The sequence below is a fragment of the Esox lucius genome, chromosome 7 (assembly GCF_011004845.1).
Source record: "Esox lucius isolate fEsoLuc1 chromosome 7, fEsoLuc1.pri, whole genome shotgun sequence".
Classification (NCBI taxonomy): Eukaryota; Metazoa; Chordata; class Actinopteri; order Esociformes; family Esocidae; genus Esox; species Esox lucius.
Genome location: NC_047575.1, coordinates 1,280,572 through 1,305,057, shown reverse-complemented (window position 1 = coordinate 1,305,057; position 24,486 = coordinate 1,280,572). Strand labels below are relative to the sequence as shown.

The 24,486-nt window shown below is 41.7% G+C and overlaps 1 protein-coding gene across 8 annotated transcripts in view; it reads left to right on the top strand.

The window, feature by feature from the left end:
• Window positions 1-24,486, top strand: part of st6gal1 (ST6 beta-galactosamide alpha-2,6-sialyltranferase 1) — a 177,040-nt gene that overhangs the window by 89,655 nt on the left and 62,899 nt on the right. For all 8 annotated transcript variants that reach the window (XM_029120794.2, XM_029120795.2, XM_029120796.2 and 5 more), the window contains 2 exons: window positions 4,228-4,325; window positions 6,425-6,526. In XM_029120794.2, coding sequence (XP_028976627.2) covers window positions 4,228-4,325; window positions 6,425-6,526 — 200 coding nt within the window. The remainder of the gene's footprint in view (window positions 1-4,227; window positions 4,326-6,424; window positions 6,527-24,486) is intronic.

The following is a 24,486-nucleotide window of genomic DNA, read 5'->3' as shown; positions in this document are numbered from 1 at the left end:
CAATGACTTCTTGATTGGCTACTGTCTCTGTTTCAGTATTGTCACAGGTCGGGGGGGCAAAGCAATTATGCTTAGCCTATAGTGTTGTTCCTTAGCCCACAGCTCATTAGTGGTGTATCTTGTCATATGGTGGATAGAGTTAAAGTCAGAAGTTTACATTCACCGTAGCCAAATACATTTAATTCACAATTGCTAACATTTAATCAGCTATTTAAACCTAGTAAAAAAATTCCCTGTGTTTGGTCAGTTAGGATCACCATTTTATTTTTAGAATGTGAAATGTCTGAATTATAGTTGAGAATGAACTTTTAGTTCTTTCATCACATTCCCAAAGAGTCTAAAGCTTACATACACAAAATGTGTATTTGGTAGCGTTACCTTTAAATTGTTTGACTCGGGTCATAGGTTTCAGTCCTTCCACAAGCTTCCCACAATATCTTGGGTGAATCTAGGACACGCCCATGCCATGTGTCCTATATTCATGAAACTTGAAACTCCTTGCAAGAAACATTTTTGAAAATGGGACTCAAAGTCCACCATATTAGATTATCTGCCAATTTGGATATGTGAAAAACACTAAAAACAAAACTCCTATAGCACCAAATGTCTGATCTTCACGTCCTTTGATATTTGGTTTCTGTAGACCATGGTCTGTAAAAGATGTATAAGCCGAGCCTATGTATAAGCCGAGATTTCTGTCTCTCACAGACGTGTAACTTCTTCTTTAAGAGGCTCCTCGGTCCTCCACTCAATACCAGTATTAATGGCACCTGTTTGAACTTGTTATCAGTATAAAAGACACCTGTCTACAACCTCAAACAGTCACACTCCAAACTCCACTATGGCCAAGACCAAAGAGCTGTCAAAGGACACCAGAAACTAAATTGTAGACCTGCACCAGGCTGGGAAGACTGAATCTGCAATAAGTAAGCAGCTTGGTGTGAAGAAATCAACTTTGGGAGCAATTATAAGAAAATGGAAGACATACAAGAGGGTATATCATTGTCAATGCCAACAAAGTGTAAATAACAAAGTATTGAGATGAACTTTTGTTATTGACCAAATACTTATTTTCCACCATAATTTACCAATAAATTCATAAGAAATCCTACAATGTGATTTTCGGGATTTGTTTTTCTCATTTTGTCTCTCATAGTTGAAGTGTACCTATAATTAAATTTACAGGCCTCTCTCATCTTTTTAAATGGCAGAACTTGCACAATTGGTGGCTGAATACTTTTTTGCCCCACTGTAAGTACACATGTTCAGAACCTTGACAGGACATACGGTGTGCATGCATTTTCCTATTGACCACACAGGGGCAATGTTGAGCCAGACATCTTCAGAACCTCACGCCTATCCTAACAGGGAACATATTTGTCATTGGGACCCATTACCTCCTCCTTGAAGGATTTTCAGACATTTTGAGTATGTGATAAACGCTTCAAAAGATTCTCCTATAGAAGCAAATTTCGGATCTTTATGTGAAAAGATATTGGTTATCTATGGACCAAGGTAATTTATCAATGCATACTGAGACCTTCACGCCCCCAGGCCAGGCTACACCTAATTATAAACCATGCTGTAGAGATGAGTTTTTAGTAGACACTTGAAAGTTTGCACTGAGTTTGCATTAGTTGGCAGATCATTCCACAGTAGTGGAGCTCTATGAGAAAAGGCCCTGCCGCCAGCTGTTTGTTTAGAAATTCTAGGTACAATTAAAAGGCCTACATCTTGCGATCGTAGGTTACATGTAGGTATGTATGGCTGGATCATTTCAGCAAGGTAAGTAGGAGCAAGTCCATGTATTGATTTATAAGTTAAGAGTAAAACCTTAAAGTCAGCCCTAACCCTAACAGGCAGCCAGTGTAAGGACGCTAGGACAGGAGTAATGTGTTCAAATTTTTTGTTCTTGTTAGGATTCTAGCAGCCGTGTGCAGCACTAATTGAAGTTTATTTATTAATTTATCTGGGTAACCAGAGAGAAGAACATTGCAGTAATCTAGTCTAGAAGTAACGAAAGCATGGATTAATTTTTCTGTATACGTTTTTGATAGAAAGTTTCTAATTTTTGCAATGTTTCAAAGATGAAAATAAGCAACTCTTGAGACATATTTTATATGTTCATCAAAGGAGAGGTCAGGGTCAAGGGTAACGCCAAGGTTTTTTTACAGTTTTTTGGGATACGACCATGCAGCCGTCGAGGTTCACAGTGAGATCTGCTAGCAACGCTCTTTGTTTCTTGGGTCCTAAAACGAGCATTTCTGTTTTCCTTGAGTTTAAGAGCAAGAAATTCTCTGTCATCCACTTCCTAATATCTGAAACGCATGCTTCCAAAGTAGCTAATTTAGGGGCTTCTCCATGCTTCATTGAAATATATAACTGTGTGTCATCAGCGTAACAGTGAAAGTTTACATTGTGATTTCAGATTACATCGCCCAGAGGGAGCATATATAGTGAGAACAATAATGGGCCCAGAATCGAGCCTTGAGGAACACCAAAGCATACCTTTGACTTGTCAGAGGATATGCCATCCACACTAACAAACTGATATCTTTCAGATAAATAAGATTTAAACCAGGCTAGAACATGTCCACGTAGCCCAATATGGGTTTCTCTAAGAGAAGGGAGTGATCAATAGTGTCAAAAGCAGCACTAAGATCAAGAAGCAACAGGAGTGCAGTCTCAGTACTATGATGGGATCTGAAACCGGACTGGAATATTTCATAAATGTTATTTGTCTTTAGGAAGGCATTCAGTTGTTGGGAAACACATTTTTCTAAGATTTTTGAGAGGAACCGGAGGTTGAATATTGGCCTATAATTGTTTAATATGTCGGGATCCAGATTAGATTAGAGGCTTAATTTCCGCACTTTTTAGTGAGTTTGGTACACATCCGGAGGAAAGGGAGCAATTTATTATGTTCAGCATTGGCTGACCTAGCACAGGAAATGGCTCCTTAAGTAATTTTGTTGGAATCTGGTCTAGCTGGGAGTTTGTGGGTTTAGAACTCATTACAAAATGATACGGTGTGATACGGTATCAAAAAATTCAAGTGTCCCCATTGACACCTGGTCAGGGAGGTTCAGGACATTTTTAGGACAACTGAGATTTTGAGGACCATAACTATTTAAGGAGGAGTCAGTTATTTGTTTTCTAATGGTGATGATCTTTTCATCAAAGTAGTTCATGTATTCATTACAACTAAAGTGAAGACCCACTTCACTTGCTAAGCTTAGCCTTTTTTTAACTTTGCAACTGTATCAAAGAGACATTTTGGATTGTTTTTGTTCACCTCAATCAGGTTTGAGAAATAAGCTGATCGAGCAGACGTGAGTGATTTACGGTATTGTAGTGTACTGTCTATCCAGGCTAGTCTAAATACTTCCAGCTTGGTGGAGCGCCACTTTCGCTCCAATTTTCTGGAGGCTTGCTTAGGTGCTCTAGTATTGTCTGTGTACCAGGGAGCAAGTTTCTTGTTGCGTATTTCTTTAGTTTTTAGTGGTGCAACTGTGACTAATGTATTTTGCAGTGTTGAGTTTAGATCCTCGATTTGATCGTTTACAGATTTATTTACTCTGTCGTTAATGTGTGAACTTGTAAGAATATCAAGGAATTTATTTGTAGTCCGAGAATTTATAGTACGGCTTTTGAAACTCATTGTTTGCGGAGCAAGTGGATTTCTTGTTTTAACGGTAAATGTAATAAGACAGTGATCCGATAATCCAGGATTTTGGGGGGAAATTATTAGATCTACAATATCTATTTCTTGTGACAGGACTAAAATGTCGAACAGAATGTTGTGTTTGTTAATTCTGAATTTGTGAAAAACACTTCAAACACTTCAATAGCATCAAATGGTCGATGTTAAGAATAATTTTGTACACATGATCAGGGTTGTGAGTTTAGTTCATATATATTATGTTTCCATTTAACCACATGGGGATACTTTTGAAAAGGAATAACCATACATGTAATATTGTTTATAGCTATGGACATGAGTTGGATATGGGCCCTAAAAAAATGCAATCTGTCTACTAATAGCTTAATGCTAAAACCTGCTAAATGCTGCTTGCAGCTTTAATCTTTAAATTGATCTTCTGTCCAAAACATGTTTTGGATCCTTTTATGGTCCCACGGATCACTGCCCTTGTATCAACCATTTGAATCAGGGACTCATTCTTATTTATTTTTACATTCCTATTTTTTATCATTCTTCAATCACAGACTCCCATGATGCAGTTTTACGGTTCAACGCAGCGCCTACCGTGGGGTACGAAAAAGATGTTGGTTCCAAGACAACCCTCCGACTTCTTAACTCTCAGGTAAGCACATCCATTAAATGCCATACTTAAATACATAAATACAAAATAGGATTAAAACATTACCTAGCTTGTTATATGCATCTACAACCCAATTTCCAACCAAGTTGGGACTCTGCATAAAATGCTAATTAAAACAGAATGCAGTGCTGTGCAAATGATTATTCCCTATATTTAATTCAAAACAGTAAAAGGACAACATATCAAATGTTGAAACTGAGAAATTCTATTATTTGGGGAAAAATATATGGCAATTTTTAGTTTGATGGCAGCAACAATTTTTTTTTTTGGGCAGGGGCATGTTTACCACTCTGTTGCATCACCTCATGGGAACTGTGGAGTTCAATTGCTGTAGTTTAGAAAGTGAAATATTTTTCTATTCTTGCTTGATATAGGATGACAGTTAGGGTTCTCCTTTTGTCATATTTTTGGTTTTATAATGTGCTAAATGTTTTCAATGGGTGACAGGTCTGGACTACAATTTGGCCAGTTTAGCACCTAGACTCTTTTATTACAGAGCCATGCTGTTGCAATACATGCAAGAATGTGGTTTGACTTTGTCATGCTGAAATAAGCAAGGCCTTCCCTGAAAAAAACATTGTCTGGATTTCAGTATATACAGCTCTGGAAAAATGAAGGGACCATTGCACCTTTTTTGAAAAGGAAAGTTTTGAGTGAGGAACAGAAGTTTTCAATTTGGAGTGGTCTCATAATTTTAACCCTTCTGTTCCTCACTCAAAACCTTCCTGTCATTTATTTTCATTCAAGCACGTTTTTTTCCATGTTCGCTCCTTCTTGCTATGACAGTTTCATCCCACCTTCTTTCATGTAATCTTTTCTTAAAACCAAGTTTTAAGTCTCTAGAGTTGGGGCTTTATATTGGCATTGATTTCTCTATTTTAGCCTTTCTATTGACTGCTTTCTCCAATGCATCCTGTGGAGGGAAGTTTAAGAATTACATAAGTTAGGCTGAATGTGTACATTTAAACAGAATAATAAAATGTTATTCCCAGGTTGCACCAATGTTACTGTTGCCATGGTCAAAGACACAGATATTGTCAAAGTTTTAATACAATACTATAAGAACATTGGTTTGAATACTTCTGCATGGCACATTGTTAATATAAAGCCTAGTTTATTGACATTTTCACATTTTATACTGTAAATTGAAATGACCAAAAAAACATAAAATATGTACTGGAAAGATAATAATACCTTCTTTTTTTTTACACTCTGTATATATAATATTTGAGGACTTAAAATCATGTAAATAAAAGCTAGACAATCATTTCCCCATTTATTTCAATTAAGCTTTGAAAAAATTCAAAGAATTGAAGGACATGAGCTTAAAATCTGCCACATGTTCATAAGAAGCCATCATACATTTAATGTGATACTATTAATCATCATCATCATCATCTTCCGCTTATCCGGGGCCGGGTCGCGGGGGCAGCAGTCTAAGCAGGGATGCCCAGACTTCCCTCTCCCCAGACACTTCCTCCAGCTCTTCCGGGGGGACACCGAGGCGTTCCCAGGCCAGCCGGGAGACATAGTCCCTCCAGCGTGTCCTAGGTCTTCCCCGGGGTCTCCTCCCGGTGGGACGGGACCGGAACACCTTCCCAGGAAGGCGTTCCGGAGGCATCTGAAACAGATACCCAAGCCAAGATACTATTAATATATTTTATTATTTGGTCACTATATTTTTACCCCCACTAAAACCCTAAGGTGAGCAATTCTATTTGAATTTGCCCAATCCCTGACTGTTTTTTTTGTAGAACCTTCCCACAGACAGGTTTAGAAAGTTCCTTGATTTTTATTTTGTGGTTGTTTGGATATGATCTCTGCTATACTTGTGACTAATTTCACACAGGTTAATCCTATTCAACTATGTGACTTCCAAAGGCAATTGGTCAAACTGAAACCGTTGAAAGTGTGTCATAGTAAATGGGATGAATACTTTTGCGATCAAAACCATTGTTTGTAAAAATATAATGTTGATGGTGGTGAAGGAGTAGAATGTAATACTTTATTACATTTACTTTACTCCTGTGTTGGAAGCTAATTTTATGGGAGATATAACGCTGTTTTTACCTGTCTTTCAGGTGATGGCATCAGACGACCACCGTTTCCTGTCCAGCTCTCTGTACAGCACTGGTGTTTTAGTGGCCTGGGACCCAGCCCCATTCTCTGCTGACCTCAGCCAGGTGAGACTGGGGTAGAGTTAAGTATAAAAAAGACTTGTAAGGATGTCTGTCAGCAGCGTGTGACAGTTAAATTGCTTGTTGATGCATGTTTTTACACCCTGTCTTCTACCGATATGTCAACGGAATACCTAACAACAATTCTTTGCCAGTGTGGAATCTGAGCATTAACAATTATAGTGTGAATGTACGCTTCATTGGAAGTGGATGCGCCTAAATAATGAGAACAACAGAAACCTCTCTGTTTAGATGATCTCTCTGTAGGTTGCGCTCTGATTACCACAGGAATGTTTACATTGACCATTTGGCATGGGGGTTACTGTCTTGGAAAACGGATCTTTGCTAGGTAGACACACCCTTCAATGTATATATCAGCTTACATTACAGTGAGAAGATAAGAGATTGAGCCTGTAACAGCATGAGCTAATAGACTATTAAACGCTGCAATAAATAATTGAATTACTCTCTCCCTTGACAACCGGATATTTGATAATTATTTCAACAACTATATGAAACGGCAGATTTCTAACAGTTTGGTGCCGTGACCCGAACGGACAAGTTAAACGATTCTACTGAACTTCGGCGGGAGAGCTTAGGGGCTCGATTTGCAATCTCGAGGAAAAAGTAGTTTTTCCCGGTTACTGGTTGCTGAGAACAACTGAACAGTAAGTCGTAAAACAACGCCAATATAAAGAACTGTCAAGATTACAAAAGCGTTTGGTAGTCGAAAAGAAGACCTGGTTACTCCCTGACTGGGCTGCGAATAAAATAGTGTAAAATATCTCTAGGGGAGGATAAATTGGAGAGAAGACCTAGTTACTCCCTGACTGGGCCATGAATTACATTGTGTATCGTGTAAAATATCTCTAGGGGTGGATAAATTGGAGAGAAGACCTGGTTAGTCCCTGACTAGGCCATGAATAAAATCGTGCAAATATCTCCAGGGGTGGATAAATTGGAGAAGCGCTGAACTGTATTTCGTTGACAATGCTAATTGCTTTACGCGATTATACAGTGCCTTGTACAAGTAAAATATAATGCCGTCCAGTTGTACAAATACGACGGGAAGAGTGCAGGCTCTGGCTTCACGCGTTCATTTTAAAATATCCTGGTGCGAATAGAACACCATCAAGAACAAAAAGGATCATGAACAACGATGCATGGAGTCAAAATGGACAGAAAGAAAAATAAAGTTTTCCGGATAAACAAGATGGATTCCGAGAAAGTTGGATATGGACAGATGGAGAGTGAGGTACATACGAAGAGAGAAGACAAAGGAAAGTTAAGATGGCAGAGAAAGGACAGCAGTCGAAAGGTGGGAAAGGAGACAAGCAAAATGGACGAAGATTCATTCTTTTTGATCACCTGGTCGACAGTAGTCTCAAGATGGAGTCTCTCTTATGGGATCCTGGAATCATGGACGATACTAGGAACTAACGTGAGCTTTCCTAATCATTGATTCAGAGTTCCTAAATGTTTATTTCATTAAATGTATCATATCTAACCATTAAATGAAGCTGGAACTTATCAAGGAAACCTGATAACCTTCCTCGGTAACAGCCAATCTTATTTAATTGAATATTACATGTAGTTTGAAAAGCACTTGGATGTTATATAACATGTTTTAATAGGCTTTCAAAATAGCTTGTTTTCTGTCATGCTTGAACATGTTTTAATGGGTATCCAAGAAATAACCTGTTTTGTTGTGCTTTGTCATGTTCACCAGTAATTTTGAGTCAAACGTATTTGGTTGCGTTGATGATAATGTTTAAAACCGTAAGGTCTCAAGGGGGGTCTCACGACAATGTACAGTGGGGAGAACACATATTTGATACAATACCAATTTTGCAGGTTTTCCTACTTACAAAGCATGTAGAGGTCTGTAATTTTTATCATAGGTACACTTCAACTGTGTGAGACGGAATCTAAAACAAAAACCCTGTATATCACATTGTCTCTCATCTCACATTGTATGATTTTTAAATAATGAATTTGCATTTTATTGCATGACATAAGTATTTGATCACCTACCAACCAGTAAGAATTCCGGCTCTCACAGACCTGTTCGTTTTTCTTTAAGAAGCCCTCTTGTTCTCCACTCAATACCTGTATTAACTGCACCTGTTTGAACTTGTTACCTGTATAAAAGACACCTGTCCACACACTCAATCAAACAGACTCCAACCTCTCCACAGTGGCCAAGACCAAAGATGTAAGGACATCAGGGATAAAATTGTAGATCTGCACAAGGCTGGGAAGGGCTACAGGACAATAGGCAAACAGCTTGTTGAGAAGGCAACAACTGTTGGCGCAATTATTAGAAAATGGAAGAAGTTCAAGATGACGGTGAATCTCCCTCGGTCTGGGGCTCCATGCAAGATCTCACCTCGTGGGGCATCAATGATCAGGAGGAAGGTGAGGGATCAGCCCTGGTCAATGACCTGAAGAGAACTGGGACCACAGTCTCAAAGAAAACCATTAGTAACATACTACACCGTCATGGATTAAAATCCTGCAGCGCACACAAGGTCCCCCTGCTCAAGCCAGCGCATGTCCAGACCTGTCTGACGTTTGCCAATGACCATCTGGATGATCCAGAGGAGGAATGGGAGAAGGTCATGTGGTCTGATGAGACAAAAATAGAGCCTTTTGGTCTAAACTCCACTCGCCGTGTTTGGAGGAAGAAGAAGGATGAGTACAACCCCAAGAACACCATCCCAACCGTGTAGCATGGAGGTGGAAACATCATTCTTTGGGGATGCTTTTCTGCAAAGGGGACAGGACGACTGCACCGTATTGAGGGGAGGGTGGATGGGGCCAAATATCACGAGATCTTGGCCAACAACCTCCTTCCCTCAGTAAGAGCATTGAAGATGGGTCATGGCTGGGTCTTTCAGCATGACAACGACCTGAAACACACAGCCATGGCAACTAAGGAATGGTTCCGTAAGAAGCATCTCAAGGTCCTGGAGTGTCCTGGCCAATTAGAAAATCTTTGGAGGGAGCTAAAAGTCTGTATTGCTCAGCGACAGCCCCGAAACATGCTTTTCTGATGTATCAAATACTTATGTCATGCAATAAAATGCTAATTAAATCCTTAATCATACAATGTGATTTTCTGGATTTTTCTTTTAGATTACGTCACTCACAGTTGAAGAGTACCTATGATAAAAATGACAGACTTCTACATGCTTTGTAAGTGGGAAACACTGCCGATTTTGCAGGTTATCAAATACTTGTTCTCCCCACTGTAGGTAGGCCTTAACCAAGGTACACCATGTGGTACCTGTCTGTTGTGTGCTGAGCTGTTCGCTAAGACAAGTGGAAACTTAGTGATGAAATAGAAATTGGTAAGGATTTTCTAATCTGGTAAAATAGTCTCATGGTTGTCTTACAAAAGGTTTAAAATATTGTGTTTTCTCTCTCCTTATATATTGTATAAGTGGTAGAATGAATAATCCACATGGTGATAGTCTAACGTTAAGGAGACACGCTGTGTCCCATGAGGACTGAATTTGAATCCAATATAGTCATAGCCTAAAAAAAAGGGTAATACAGCTAAAGTGAGTTTACTCCCCACAATGCAATTAGATGTTGTATTTTGAATGCTGAAATGAGTTTGGTAAAATGAATGTTTTTCTTATTTCTCTTTACCAACATAAACTGGGAAAATACTTGTGTTTTAATCCTGATGCCTGATACTCGTTAATGGAATAAAAATTCTAAAATGATAATTTGACTAAGGAACAAATAGGGTATTGATGTAACAGTGTTTAAGGCCAACATTGAGTGTCCTTTGGATTACTTATTGTACCTTGATTTTATTGACGTCATACATCTGTTTTCTGTCTTCATCGCCTTCTTAATTTCCATCCTAATGTTGAGTTGCTGTGTAGAGAATGATAAGCACATTTTTACAAACAGCAAAAATATTAGATTGGTTGGGCACTAAATATAAATCTTCAGTTAATGAAATATGTCGGCTAAATTGAAAGGATAGTCTGAGGACCATGTCAGATTTTTTTATGTGTGGGAATTTAAATCTCATATACTTTAAACAAACATTTGGCCTTTTTAATGGCTCACCATAAATGGGTGGCGCCCAGTGCTTCAGGAAGGGGGGCAGACCCACTGGGATGGCCCCTACCAACCTTTCCCTTTAAATCAAAGTAACCTGTTACTAAGGTATAATTTTTAGTGTTATGTTTGGTCTCATCTATGGTAATTTCACCAACACAAGCATATTCAGTTTTGGGATAAACAAACATTAAGTTAAAGCTAAATATATTTTCCTCTCAATAGCTTTAATGTTGAAATTTATGATTTTGAAACCAACTGAAGTGAGGGTAGAGACCTAAAGTCATCCCCCGTTAAAAAATGCATAAAAGTTGAGATTTAGGGCTTGGCTGACCACCACTATTTGGACAAAAAATGAATCTAAGTTTTGGAATTCCCAAAAATGTAGGAGGGTCATCAAAACACTGTTTTTATGCCATGAGGTAGTTTGGCCATTGTCCTATCAAAATGCAAAATGTATGTGCTGTAGATATGCTAATACAATTGCCCTGGTGGTTGCAACAGGTAAACCACTGCACATGGACTGGGATTTTTCACTCCTAAGATTTTGTTGCGCAGCTTATCCCCTAGGGGGCCAAACAATTTAGTTAGGCATGTGCCAAGAAACTACAGGATATTATAAATGCATGATAGCCTATTTCGCAGACCTGTGTGATGGTACTGTGGTAAAGTAAATTTTGAGAGCTGTTTAGCTATGTTGTAAAATTAGTTTATAGGTTATATGGTTTATAATTCCTTCGCATAAGCAACTGTGTTGCACATTGATGTCTTTGATGGTGTTTGTGAATGTTTGTGTTTTTTAACATGTTCACATTGTTTTGATGAATATACAGCATGCAACTCCTTATCGAATGGATTATAGATCTATCCCTATTACCAATTCTCTATTTTTCATGTCCGTCCTGAAGAGATGGCCAGTGCGGGTTCAGGATGGCGCCTCCTGTGGCCGTATTTGTCATTGTTCTGCATTCACTTATGGTGTCATTTTCCATTGACTTAATGAAGTGAAGGCAGGGGGGATGTATGATAAGATAATTGATTATGATTGGAAAGCGTTGAACTTAGGGCTCAGGCAAATCAAATTGTTATTTATAAGAAGTTAGGTAAAAACATTATCCTGTTTGCATAGTTATAACGGAGCATTGGCATCTGTTATGTTTTTAATTGGTTTATTTGGAGATTGTTTTGTTTTAAAATTTTAATGGTTGAATAGAATAAATCAAACCATTTCTGATTTGGCTAAGCAAAGTCAAGTCTGACAATCTTATTCCACTGCTAGCTGCTATTGGAAATTAATATAGCACAAGGAACCAAACATCAACCAAGCCAGTTCTGGATGGAAAAGGAACTTTGACATTTATGGAAACTTATCTGAATAGGGTGTACGCTTCACTCTGATGATACAACTTCTGAGATCCACAAGTTTTCAGGACTGATCTATTATCTTTATTGTTGGGAGTTGACGGAACCATACCCAGTGGATGAAAGTCCGATGGACTGTTGAACCACACTAATCATTGTTTTGCAGTTCTACTTTCAACAGATCTGGACATCACAACCCTTTTTCTGATGATACATAATGTTACTGACTGGACACTGACATCTGAGTGTGTGAGTACCAGCAACATGATCAAGAAGGATTTCTACAACCACACTGGTTGAATCTGTTCCAAATCTTCCTGACCACTCACATGGCAGAACGATGCCAGGGTCAGATCACTTGGCTTCACACTCCATTTCTAGATGAATCATCGACAGCAAGATGAGAGGAGAATCCTTAACGACTCCACATACTACAGGTCAGAGTACCCTGGGCCAGTTGACTGGAAAGGTCACATGGTCCCAACACAGTGGAAGTGGTGTTAATCTTGAATTAGTAAAGTGTTGGAAACACCCTGTTCCATTATACACCTACACTGACTTGTTAGGACAACCAGGCAATATCACACTGACTGCAATAACAGATATTGGAACTTTCATCACTGATACAAGACAAAGAAAACTGAAGACAAGAACTAAAGGACACTTGATTGGAAACTAACTTCTTTACTTACAATCTAAGATTTTCCTAAATGAATATGATTTCATATGTATGAAGGTTTGTTTCTCGCAAGACAGGTGGGAAACTCTGTACGATGACAATCCCAGTATTGACTTCGGCGTATTTGTGATGATGCTTAATGATCTACATTATGATGGCTATCATGGTATGTTTGGACAGTGAATTTTTCCCTATTATAGGTGGTTCCTGTCAAAGGTACATGTTTTCCCTATTTTAAAGGTAGAATCTTTCACTGTGTACAACAGGATATGCATAAGTCTTTTGTATGATATTGTTGCATGGATCATGATACAGACAAGGGGGGGTTTTGATTGTTCAATGGACTTTGGGGGAAATGTTTAAATTATGATGTCATGTTGAGTCTGATTTTCTGCTGAACACTGTTAACACTGATAATAACCTGTTGATGTTAAAATGTTTGTTGACCTTTATGATCTGAGGTGGGGACTGTCATACACTGAGTTGTGTGTCTCAGTGTGGTGTGTCAATGGTCTTGTTTACATTCATTTTCATTAGAGGAACGATAAGACCTGATTGGTTAGATACTCTTTTTGTTGCTTCATCTTAGTCATTTGTAGCATAAGTGTATGGGCCTTTTCTTTTCATTAGGAATTGAATTGTACTTGTAATGTTTTATCAAACATTATGTTTTTCTTTAAATATTTGATAGGGGGGAGTGTGGAATCTGAGCTTTAACAATTACAATGTTAATGTACGTTACATTGGAAGTGGAGGTGCCTAGATAATGAGAACAATAAAAATCTCTCTGTTTAGATTATCTCTCATTAGGTTGCACTCTGATAACCACAGGAATGTTTGCATTGACCATTTGGCATTGGGGTTACGGTCTTGGAAAGCTGATCTTTGCTAGGTAGACACACCCTTCAATATATATATCAGCTTGTAACCAACATTACAGTGAGAAGAGAAGAGATTGAGCCTGTAACAGCATGAGCTAATAGACTATCAAATGCTGCAATAAATAATTGAATTACTCTCTCCCTTGACAACCGGGTATTCGATAATTATTTCAACCACTATACGAAACGGCTGATTTCTAACACCAGTGACAACTAACACCTGGCCGTTGCAAAATGTCCCAGGTACATGCTATAACTAGGGCCTGTTTAGTCCAGGATTAAGCTTAATCTTTGTACCCAAAACTGCCCCATAACAATAATATGGAGCTATTGGATTCCAACAGTATGTCAGTGGAGCTGAGCTGTCGGAAACCCCCCTCATCGGTCTTGGATTGGTTGTTGCACAAGAATCCACGCCTTTCCCAACTGTTCTGTAAAAAGGTTATTGTGAGTTTTTTATTTTTCCCCCTCAAAGATTTCAGTTAGTTTTTCAGTTGAATTGTTCACGTTATAGGTCACATTAAAGGTGGAAAAGGTTCTGACATGATATCTTTGTTTCATTCTTTTACATGACAAGAACCTGGCATTTTACAGGATGTGTAGACTTTTTATATCCACTGTATGTACACTCACCTAAAGGATTATTAGGAACACCTGTTCAATTTCTCATTAATGCAATTATCTAATCAACCAATCACATGGCAGTTGCTTAAAATGCATTTAGGGATGTGGTCCTGGTCAAGACAATCTCCTGAACTCTAAACTGAATGTCAGAATGGCAATTTTGAGCGTGGCATGGTTGTTGGTGCCAGACGGGCCGGTCTGAGTATTTCACAATCTGCTCAGTTACTGAGATTTTCACGCTCAACCATTTCTAGGATTTACAAAGAATGGTGTGAAAAGGGAAAAACATCCAGTATGCGGCAGTCCTGTGGGCGAAAATGCCTTGTTGATGCTAGAGGTCAGAGGAGAATGGGCCGACTGATTCAAGTTGATAGAAGAGCAACATTGACTGAAATAACCACTCATTACAACCGAGGTATGCAGCAAAGCATTTGTGAAGTCAGAGTCAGAATTTGGCGTAAACAGAATGAGAACATGGATCCATCATGCCTTGTTACCACTGTGCAGGCTGGTAGTGGTGGTGTAATGGTGTGGGGGATGTTTTCTTGGCACACTTTAGGCCCCTTAGTGCCAATTGGGCATCGTTTAAATGCCATGGCCTACCTGAGCATTGTTTCTGACCATGTCCATCATTTTATGACCACCATGTACCCATCCTCTGATGGCTACTTCCAGCAGGATAATGCACCATGTCACAAAGCTTGAATCATTTCAAATTGGTTTCTTGAACATGACAATGAGTTCACTGTACTGAAATGGCCCCCACAGTCACCAGATCTCAACCCAATAGAGCATCTTTGGGATGTGGTGGAACGGGAGCTTTGTGCCCTGGATGTGCATCCCACAAATCTCCATCAACTGCAAGATGCTATCCTATCAGTATGGTCCAACATTTCTAAAGAATGCTTTCAGCACCTTGTTGAGTCAATGCCATGTAGAATTAAGGCAGTTCTGAAGGCGAAAGGGGGTCAAACACAGTATTAGTATGGTGTTCCTAATAATCTTTTAGGTGAGTGTATGTGTATCTATATATACGGTGGGTATAGAAAAGAATCACCCCCCTTTAAAATAATCACATTTTGTTGCTGAAATGAAGACAGACACAGTTTTTGTTTCATTCAGCTGTATTTACTCAGTGCAACTTATAAAATCCAAGTGAAAGATAACACCAACATGTCAGATTTTTTTTTAAAACAATCACAGAGTTGGAAAAAAAGATCACCCCCTTGTGTCAGTATTTTGTTGACCACCTTTTGCTTTAATTACAGCCTTTAGTCTGTTGGATATGTCTCTACTAACTTTGCCACATCTAGACGTTGCAATTTTTGACCCCTCTTCTTTGCAGAACTGCTCAAGTTCAGTTAAATTTGATGGTGACCGTTTGTGGACTGCTGTCTTCAAGTCATTCCACAGATTTTCAATGGGGTTTAAGTCCGGGCTCTGACTGGGCCATGCAAGGACATTCACCTTTTTCTCCTTCAACCACTGTGTGGTCAGTTTTGCTGTGTGCTTTGGGTCATTGTCATGTTGGAATGTAAATCTTCTTCCCATTGACAACTTTCTGGCAGAGAACAGCAGATTTTCCTCAAGTATTTGACAGTATTTGGTCCCATAAATTTTTCCTTCTATCCTGACATGTTCTCCAGTCCCTGCTGCAAAGAAACAACCCCATAACATGATATTACCACCTCCTTGCTTTACTGTAGGAATGGTGTTATTTGGATGGTGAGCTGTATTGGATTTTTGCCAGACATATCGTTTGGCGTTGAGGCCAAATAATATTTTTTTGTCTCATCTGACCATAACACCTTTTTCCACATGGCCTTAGAATCTTCAAAGTGCGTTTTGGCAAAGCTCAGTCGTGACTGCATGCGGCCTTTGTTGAGGAGTGGCTTTTTCTTGCAACTCTGCCATACAAGCCACATTTGTGGAGAATTTGTGATATTGTTGTCACATGCACACAATGACCACTCTTTGTCATGAATTCCTGCAACTGCTTCAGAGTTGCTGTAGGCCTCTTGTAGCCTCTCTGACCTGTTTCCTCCTGGCTCTTTCATCCAGTTTGGAGCGACGTCCTGACCCAGGGAAGGTCTGTGTTGTACCAAATACCTTCCAGTGCTTCAAGGCACTGATAAAGCCTTAGAATTGTTTTGGTATCCATCTCCTGACTTGTGCCTGTCCACAACTTTATCCCGGAGATCATTTGACAATGCCTTGCCACCCCTAGTTTATTGGTTTCTTCAGTTGCACTACCAAGGACTGAAATGCTTCAGGAAAAGCTTGTTTCATGCTGAGCTAATCAAAATGACCACAGCTGATCACAGTTGAATGTCATTTGGCTTCGTGTGCTATTGATTAACTACACCTGGTTGGGTTTACAAGTCATTTTTAGGTGGGGGTGAATCTTTTTCCATATCAGTGCCTCTGTTTTTTAATTAGTATATATATTTTTTCTGACAAGTTGGTATTATATCTTTCACTTGGATGTTATAAGTTGTTAATACCAATAGCTGAATAATAATAGCTGAATAAAACAAAAATTGTTTTTGATCATGAGAACGGTGAGGAATCAGCCCAGAACTACACGGGAGGATCTTGTCAATGATCTCAAGGCAGCTGGGACCATAGTAACAAGAAACTTTTGGTAACACACTACTGAATCCTGCATCGCCCGCAAGGTCCCTCAGCTCAAGAAAGCACATGTACAGGCCCGTCTGAAGTTTGCCAATGAACATCTGAATGATTCAGAGGAGAACTGGGTGAAAGTGTTGTTGTCAGTTGAGACCAAAATCAAGCTCTTTGGCATCAAACTCAACTCGCCGTATTTGGAGGAGGAGGAATGCTGCCTATGACTCCAAGAAACACCATCCCCACCGTCAAACATGGAGGTGGAAACATTATGCTTTGGGTGGTGTTTTTCTGATAAGGGGGCAGGACAACTTCACTGCATCAAAGGGACAATGGACGAGGCAATGTACCGTCAAATCTTGGCTGAGACCCTCCTTCCCCTCAGTCAGGGCACTGAAAATAGGTCCTGGATGGGTATTCCAGCATGACAATGACACAAAACACACGGCCAAGGCAACAAAGTAATGGCTCAAGAAGAAGTACATTTAGGTCCTGGAGTGGCCTAGGCAGTTTCCAGACCCTTAATCCCATAGAAATTCTGTGGAGGGAGCTGAAGGTTCAAGTTGACGTCAGCCTTGAAAGCTTAGGAGTGGGACAAAATCCCTCCTGAGATGTGTGCAAACCTGGTGGCCAACTACAAGAAACGTTTGACCGCTGTGATTACCAACAAGGGTTTTGCCACTAAGTATTAAGTCATGTTTTGCAGAGGGGTCAAATACTTATTTCACTCATTAATATGCAAATCAATTTATAACATTTTTGACATTTGTTTTTCTGGATTTCCTTTCTTGTTTTTCTGTCTCACTGTTCAAATAAACCTGCCATTAAAATGATATACTGATTTCTTTGTCAGTGGGCAAACGTACAAAATCAGCAGGGGATCAAATAATTTGCTTGGGCTCTGGAACCACACTCCTTGAGAGAGCATGGACTCTTCACCACTCTGGAGTTGCCCATGGTGAGAGGCGGCAGGCTGGTGTGGGTTTGCTTATAGCTCCCCAGCTCTGCCGCCATGTGTTGGAGTTTACCCCGGTGAACAAGACAACAACAACAGTGACACCTGGAGGGCCATGATTGGGAGGAACGGCCCCCCTGATCTGAACCAGAGCGGTGTTCAGTTATTGGACTTCTGTGCTAGTCACAGTTTGTCCATAAAGAACACCATGTTCAAGCATAAGGGTGTCCATCAGTGCACGTGGCACCAGGACACCCTAGGCCGCAGGTCGATGATCGATTTTGTTGTCGTTTCATCTGACCTGCGGCTGTATGTCTTGGACACTCGGGTGAAGAGAGGGGCGGAGCTGTCAACTGATCACCACCTAGTGGTGAGTTGGATCCGATGGAGGGGGAGGAAGCTGGACAGACTCGGCAGGCCCAAGCGTACTGTAAGGATCTGCTGGGAACGTCTGGCCGAGTCTCCTGTCAGAGAGATCTTTAACTCCCACCTCCGGCAGAGCTTCAACTGGATCCCGAGGGAGGCTGGACATATTGAGTCCGAGTGGACCATGTTCTCCACCGCCATTGTCGAAGTGGCCGCTCGGAGCTGTGGCCGTAAGGTCTCCTGTGCCTGTCGAGGCAGCAATCCCTGAACCCGGTGGTGGACACCGGAAGTAAGGGATGCCGTCAAGCTGAAGAAGGAGACCTATCAGGCCTGGTTGGCTTGTGGGACTCCTGAGGCAGCTGACGAGTACCGGCAGGCCAAGCGGACTGCAGCCCGGGTGGTTGTGGAGGCAAAAACTCGGGCCTGGGAGGAGTTCGGTGAGGCCATGGAGAAGGACTATCGGCTGGCCTCGAAGAGATTCTGGCAAACTGTCTGGCGCCTCAGAAGAGGGAAACAGTGCCCTACCAACGCTGTTTACAGTAGAGGTGGGCAGCTGCTGACCTCAACTGGGGATGTCGTCGAGTGGTGGAAGGAGTACTTCGAAAATCTCCTCAATCCCGCCGTCACGTCTTTCATTGAGGAAGCAGAGGATGAGGGCTCAGAGGTGCACTCGTCCATCACCCGGGCTGAAGTCACAGAGGTAGTCAAGAAAGTAGGCAAGGCACTGGGGGTGGATGAGATCAGCCCTGAGTACCTCAAGTCTCTGGATGTTGTGGGGCTGTCTTGGTTGACACGTCTGTGCAACATTGCGTGGCGGTCAGTGCCTCTGGGATGGCAGACCGGGGTGGTGGTCCCTCTTTTTAAGAAGGGGGACGGGAGGGTGTGTTCCAACTATAGGGGGATCACACTTCTCAGCCTCCCCGGGAAAGTCTATGCCAGGGTTCTGGAGAAGAGAATATGGCCGATAGTAGAACCTCGGATTCAGGAGGAACAGTGTGGTTTTCGTCCGGGTTGTGGAACACTCGACCAGCTCTATACCCTCTACGGGGTGTTGGAGGGTTCATGGGAGTTTGCCCAACCAATCCACATGTGTTTTGTGGATTTGGAGAAGGCATTCGACTGTGTCCCTCGAGGCATCCTGTGGAGAGTGCTTCAGGAATATGGGGTCCTGGGTCCTTTGCTAAGGGCTGTCAGGTCCCTGTACTGAGCTTGGTCCGCATTGCCAGTATTAAGTCAGACTTTTTCCCAGTGCATGTTGGACTCCGGCAGGGCTGCCCTTTGTGGCCGGTTCTGTTCGTAATTTTTATGGACAGAATTTCTAGGCGCAGCCAGGGGCCTGAGGGTGTCAGGTTTGGGGACCACACGATTTTGTCTCTGCTCTTTTCGGATGATGTTGTCGTGTTGGCCCCTTCAAGCCAGGACCTTCAGCATGCACCCGGGACGGTTTGCAGCCGAGTGTGAAGCAGTGGGGATGAAAATCAGTACCTCCAAATCCGAGGCCATGGTCCTCAATCGGAAAAGGGTGGCTAGCCCACTTCAGGTTGGTGGAGAGTGCCTGCCTCAAGTGGAGGAGTTTAAGTATCTAGGGGTCTTGTTCACGAGTGGGGGAAGGATGGAACGGGAGATTGACAGACGGATCGGTGCAGCTTCTGCAGTAATGCGGTCGATGTATCAGTCTGTCGTGGTGAAGAAAGAGCTGAGCCACAAGGCGAAGCTCTCGATTTACCGGTCAATCTACAATCCTACTCTCACCTATGGTCATGAGCTTTGGGTCATGACCGAAAGGACAAGATCCCGGATACAGGTGGCCGAAATGAGCTTTCTCTGCAGGGTGTCTGGGCGATCCCTTAGAGATAGGGTGAGAAGCTCGGTCACCCGGGAGGAGCTCAGAGTAGAGCCGCTGCTCCTCCACATCGAGAGGGGTCAGCTGAGGTGGCTTGGGCATCTGTTTCGGACGCCTTCCTGGGAAGGTGTTCCGGGCCCGTACCACCGGGAGGAGACCCCAGGGAAGACCTAGGACACGCTGGAAGGACTATGTCTCCCGGCTGGCCTGGGAACGCCTCAGTGTCCCCCCGGATGAGCTAGAGGAAGTGTCTAGGGAGAGGGAAGTCTGGGCATCTCTGCTTAGACTGCTGCCCCCGCGACCCGGCCCCAGATAAGATGATGATGATGAACTGTATATAAACACAGCTCTGGAAAAAATTAAGGGACCACTGCAAAATGATCAGTTTCTTTGGTTTTACTATTCTTAGGTATGTGTTTATGTAAAAATTATAAAAATACTGTCATTTAGAGTATTTATTTGTAGAAAACTACTGGTCAAAATAACCAAAAAAATATGCATTGTTTTTGTACCTCAAATAAGGCAAAGAAAACTAATTGATATTCATTTTTCAAAACAAATAACACATTTTCTAAATTAGGAAGAGTTTAGAAATCAATATTTGGTGGAATAACCCAGATTTTGAATCACAGCTTTTATGCGTCTTGGCCTGCTCTCTTGACCAGTCTGTCACATTGCTGTTGGGAGAGTTTATGCCACTCCACATAAATGTTTGATGGCTTGTGACCATCCATCTTCCTCTTGATTAAATTCCAGAGGTTTTCAATGGTGTTCAGGTTTGGAGATTGGGCTTGCCATGACAGGGTCTTGATCTGGTGGTCCTCCATCCACACCTTGATTGACCTGGCTTTGTGGCATGGAGCATTGTCCTGCTGGAAAAACTAATTCTCAGAGTTGGGGAACATTGTCAGAGCTAGGAGTGGAACGTCTGATGGCAACTTCTAAAGTCAAAACGATTTGCGAAATTGGGGTAAGACAGAGGAAAACTCAAATGCACAATAAACAGTTTATTCTTGCAAGGAGAGAATACACAGGTTACAAAGTAACAATGAATAATCTCTAAATTAGTACAGGACAATCGTCAGTATATAAAGAGAGAAAATTGGTGTGGTAAGATGCTGCCCATCTGTCTTATGTCCATACAACACATTCCCTTTGTTCTATCACATACCCTAGGCATCAAACAAGTCACATGTTGTCCTGGGTAACCTTCTCAACCCTTGAGGAGGACTTAAAGCATCTGGACAAACTCCAGATAGGCAGATTTACGATTAACCCTATAATCTACTGATACCAATCAAGAATACCCCCTAAGACAAATACCAGATCCCCTTTCCCACATTCCTCTACTTACAGGTAACATCAACTCATTAACCTTCAAACTACTACTGACAATGCTCTTGAACGACATGATATTTTATGATATCATCATCCCAGTAATCTGGGAACTGGAACATCTCTGAAACATCTGAATCCTCATTTACATGCTTCTGGACCATAACCTGTGTTGCAAACTTAGAAACACACATTTTTATTAAACAAGACAAAAATATACCACAAACAAACAAAAGGGCAATAGCGGCTAAGGCAGTAGTCAATAACTTGTATATTGTCATCCCCCAGGGACCAACCATAGAGGATAACCCTGAGAATGGGTCCCACCCATGAACTGCATGAAGTATTTCCACACCTTCCTTAGTTTCTTGTACTAAATTATTTACCTTTTGTGATGCATCTGAAATGTATGTACAACACTCAGATCCCACCACCTTACAGACACCGCCCTGGGAAGCCAAAATTGTATCTAGTGCTGTTCTATTTTGTAAAGCGACTGAACAGGTTTCACTTAGCTCCATACCTATTGCTGCAATTGTGTCACTTGTCAAATTCATGTGTTTCTCCAACACTGTGGACAGGGCCATTATCTCTTCCTGTGAGGTGTATGTGCCATATCCTGGGATCAGTACACTGAATATACGTTGAGTTCTAGTAAGTGTTCGCTTATGGCGAGGTTGGGATTGATGTAAAGCTCCCATTTCCCCATGGTAAGCCCGCCTAATCAAAGGGACCAAGTATGCCATGTAGCATACTCCTGCTCTAGCAAATAGACCTGCTCTAGCAAAGCTCCTAGAGCCGTGAAGTTGGCTTGTGTTGTGGCGGAATAATCACTTTGTTCTAAACTCTGTGTGGCTCCTGGAGCATCTGTAATACAAAGCGAAACATTATGCACTTCATAAACAGGTATTGGTGGCCAAGTCCGGGCACAATCACGCAAACTGAGCTTTTCAGGTATTGCGGGTGTAGAACTGTCATACAAATTGATGGTCATTGAATCTATGTTCATGTATGTTTCCCATGGGATATAGTTAACCACTGCATCAATACGAACAGAGTAATCTGAAGGTGAGGGATTACAGGTCCTTCCTGATCTGACTCCATCCTCCTTAGTGCGACAGTCTGTCTGCACCAAGGTCATTTGTATCCCTACAATTAAGCCACGTTTTCCTATTTGCTCTGTGTAGGTTAACCTATATAATTTGGATATGTTCACCTCCATAGGACAACGGTGGTCATTAAATTCTACTATCACCATATAGACCAAATCCATGTTAGCCCTACTCGGCCAGTCAGGAATGGCTGACGCAGTATAACAGTCCTTATCTGGTGGCGTCATTTGTGCTGCCACATCCGTCCAACCATATGCCTGCCAGTCTGCTACTGAAAATGGGATAGGGGTTAACACAAGGGAATGTGAAGATGTTGGTATGTGTTGACAAATCCAACAATTAGTCATGTTCTTGTGCTTTGCATAGTCAACCATTATCCTAAGGGCTATGTTGTCTGGCTCTAACAGTGCTCTCCTTGCTCTATCTGGTTTAGGATGACGTGGTGCAGGAGTAGGAACTAGAGTAGTATGTGCAACTGTTAAGGGACATATCATAGCAGGTCTACCTTTAGGGTGGTCAGGTGATCTGCAAGGGGTGTTATCCTCATCGGTACTGAAACACCAGTAATGCTGGATTACTCCTAGAGGTTTGGAAACGTTAACAGTACAATAAACATCAACATAACATCTCCACCTATTCACATGGTTGGGAAAATGGTATGAGGGGAACATAGTGCTCCCTCCTTTATTCAGGTGAGTCCAATACCGCTTATTATCCTTCAACACTTGGCTTGTCAGTACATAGCAATCCCCATCCGGGGGGCAATTCATCATGTCACAAGAGATTAACGTAGTCTGTTCAAAATCAGACCCTGTCTTTATCTGTTGTTCGGGCCTTTTCTCATGGTGTACAAATGTCTCTTTCCTTGCTTCATTAGGTGTCATATTTACAATCTGTCCATGATCATCATAGTGTAGTTTGGAAATCCACACTAGTGATATGGCAACGGCAATACTTAAAATCAACAGGCACCCAATGGTGCATCTCATTCCTCCGGACCTCCTGAAGGGGTTCCATGGCCTCTCTGGCTCCATGGTTGCAGGATGTTTTGGAGTTGATGGTTACTAGCACCACAACCCACGCCGCCCTTAGGTAACTTCAATTTACCAATTTTTTCACTGTATCTTCTAACGCTGGAGCCTTCTTACAGTGTGTGGCGTGGGCCCAGGTTCCTCGTTCAGCAACATTGACCACAGACTGAGTGACCAGTTGAACTTGGTATGGACCCAACCAGTGTGGCTTGCTCCAGTGCTTTCTCTTGCAGTCCTTGATGACTACCCAATCCCCAGGCTCGATGTCATGCAGTGGGCCTTCAATGGGAGTTGGTAGAGCAGCTGTCACACTCCTGTGGATGTTGTTCAGAACCTTTGACAGATTAGTGCAGTATGTTAACATAGTATCATTCACATGTTCTGTGGTGAGGTCTGTGTGAGTAGGGGCACCTAAGCCTGTGTTCATTGGTCTTCCAGTGATGACCTCATGAGGGGAGAGGCCTATTTTCACCCTGGGCCTTCCTCTCATGTATGTAAGCACAAGAGGGAGTGCTTTAACCCAGTTCAACCCTGTCTCCTCACCCAACTTTGAAAGTTTCATTTTAATTGTTCCATTTTCTCTTTCCACTGCCCCTCCACTCTGCGGGTGGTAGGCACAGTGAGTCTTCAGATCAACTCCTAGGTACTCAGACATCTTCTGAATGGCTTTGTTCACAAAATGTGATCCATTGTCACTTGACAGTTTCTTAGGAATACCCCATCTGGGTTTGATTTCAGTCAATAGTGCCTTAGCAACCGCTGTTGCATCAGCCTTCCCAGCCGGGATAGCCTCAACCCATTTGGAAAACATATCAACAAACACAACATAGTATTTCTTTCCCTCGCATGGGTTCAACTCAATAAAATCCATCATCACATGGTCAAAAGGGCCATCAGGGGGAGGATGGCTGGACTGGGGGACTGCTTGTCCCCGCCCTATATTAAACCTCAAACACACTAGGCATTTTGAACAGAAATGTTGAGCATAATTCGTAAAGCCCTGTGTGTACCAATACTTATTTACAATATTCACCATCCCCCCTTTTGAAGCGTGATCTTTTCCATGAGAG